At 39.8% G+C, this 2,443-nt stretch overlaps 1 protein-coding gene across 1 annotated transcript in view; it reads right to left on the minus strand.

Annotated features, from left to right (window-relative positions):
• Window positions 1-2,443, minus strand: part of Cela1 (chymotrypsin like elastase family member 1) — a 15,696-nt gene that overhangs the window by 1,464 nt on the left and 11,789 nt on the right. Inside the window, exon 7 of the mRNA XM_004637830.2 lies at window positions 298-447. Coding sequence (XP_004637887.1) covers window positions 298-447 — 150 coding nt within the window. The remainder of the gene's footprint in view (window positions 1-297; window positions 448-2,443) is intronic.

A 2,443-nucleotide genomic window follows, 5' to 3' on the forward strand; every position in this document is an offset into this window, starting at 1 on the left:
AAAAAAAAAAAAGAATAAGCACTTGCCTGGCAAGCACAAGGGCCTGAGTTCAATCACCAGTTCCGCAAAAAACAAAACAAAACAAAACAAAAAAAAAAAAACCAAGCCAGTATGCTGAAGTCTGCTCAGTAGTTACATGAAGGAGAACTTAAGATGCACTATGAAATGGCAAAGGGAAGAGATGGAGGTGTGAACGCAGTAAGGATGATGACCTCCCCAGTGCATCTTTTGTTCCTAACCCATGCAGTACTTGAGCCTCCATGTGACTGTTTTAACCCATCATTTGAGAGGACTTACATTATTTATCCAAGAAATATAAGCAGAGACACGAGTGAAGACTGTGGGCTTCTTGGCAACATTGCAACCCAGGCTGGACACAAAGCTGGTCACTCCATGGACAGCATACTGACCATTCACCAAGCAGTTGAGGGGGCCCCCAGAATCACCCTGCAGGGAAGAGACACAGAGTCTTAAAACTGCAGCCACCCCTACTTGTGAAATTTTGTACAGTTTTCAAGCTCCTATTCAAATTTCTACTTCCTTCATGTCCAGCAGTCAGAATGAATCTCTTCTTGCTTCCTACAGTAGCCACAGCATTTCTTCCTCCTTTGCAGCACTTGTGTCATATTCTGCCTTGTATTTTGGTTTCATGATTTGTTTCTCATACATATCCATGAGCTTCTTGAGCCAGGAAGACCTTTTTTTTTTTTTTTTTTTTTTTTGGTGGAACCAGGGAGTTCGCCCTTGTGCTTACCAGGGAAGCGCTTATTCCACTGAGCCATCTCCCCCGCCCTGGAACTAGACGTTGTTGATAGCTTTCTTCTCCACAGTGCTAACATAGAAGCTTTCTGTTGTTGTTTGTTCTTGTGGTGCTAGATTGAACCCAGAGCCTTGAACATTCTTCTGCCACTGAGTTAGAGCCCCAGCCCTGACTGTTGTGTTTCTATGCCCAAGGTCTTAGGTTCAATTCCAAGTACTACAAAAACTAAATATAAACCAAAACAAAACTACAAAAATAAAAAAATGAAGGCAAGCAAGCCTAAGTAGGGGAAAGAAAATAAACCATAGAACTATAATTTATATTGCATCCAAGATACAGGAACAATGTGTCATTAAACAGGACAACCGGAGGGAGGGATCCTCTAAGAAATTATAAATTTGATAATAGAAATGAAAGTTTGGAAGAATTTGTCCAAACTTCTTTAAACAAAGTTTGTAACATAAAGTCAAACAAAGAAACAAAATATAGAGGACAAGACCAGAAGGTAACCACATGAATAAAACAAATTCTAGAAAGAGAGTTAGGAGTGTTACTCAGTGATAGAGCATTTGGCCAGCACGCAGAAAGGCCTGGGTTTTGGGGCCTGGGAGATGGCTCAGTAGAATAAGCACTTCCCTGGCAAGCGCAAGGGTCTGAGTTCAATCCCCAGTTCTGGAAAAAAAAAAGGCCCTGGGTTTTATCATTGGTGCCCAGAAACAAAAAACAAAAAACAAAAAACAAACAAACAAAAAAAAAAATCTAGAAAGAGAAAATTTAAAATGGAAGCAAGGAAATAAACAAAGAACATTTCAGAATCAAAGGTCTAGAATTCCCCCAAAACAACAACAAAAAAAAAACCCTCACTAAATGTTACAATGAACAGGAGTAGACCCACATCCCTGGGCAGACCATGGGAGGTCACAGCACTAGGGTCAAGAGATAGGAGGCAGGTGACCTGTCGATTAGTCGAGAATGTGAGGCCGAATTAGGGACAAATTAATTATGTATTAAGCAAGTGAAAAAAGGCAACTATGAACTCCAGGGACAATAAAATAAATCATGTAAGAAAGGAAAAGTAATCCTAAAGTATTACATGAATAGCATTTTTCATAGTCCTGAATGAACACTGGATGAAGGGAAAAGTTCATGCTGGGTGGGTGAGGGTAGGGGTGGGAGAAGGTGTGTACATATGGAAGACAGATCTACACTTCCCATAATACTGGAACTGAAAAATTAAGTAGCAAAAAAAAATTAAAATTAAAAATTAAAAAAATAAATATATATGCATATGTATATGTATATGTATATGTATATAGTCTACCAGTTGACCTCAAAAGATCAGCCAAAAAAAGTTGAAAACTATCCCCTCTGGGGAAGGAGAACTGGATGAGAAGAGTTGGCATAATGACTATTCTTTTCTACTACTGAGTCTCATGGTCTTACAGTATTTGCCCATTTAGTAGGTATAGCTTCCATAAGAATTAAGTTTAAACAAGAAGAAATAGGCCAGGTGTGGTTGCACATGGCTGTAATCCCAGCACTTGGGAGGCTGAGGCAGGCGGGTCATTGCCAGTTCAAAGCCCGCCTGGGCTACATAGTTCATGGCCAGGCTACATTACAGAATGAGACACTATTTCAAAAAACAAAAGAATAAACAAACAAACAAGAACAACATGGGGGGGG

Source organism: Octodon degus, unplaced genomic scaffold, assembly GCF_000260255.1.
Source record: "Octodon degus isolate 3935 unplaced genomic scaffold, OctDeg1.0 scaffold00093, whole genome shotgun sequence".
NCBI lineage: Eukaryota > Metazoa > Chordata > Mammalia > Rodentia > Octodontidae > Octodon > Octodon degus.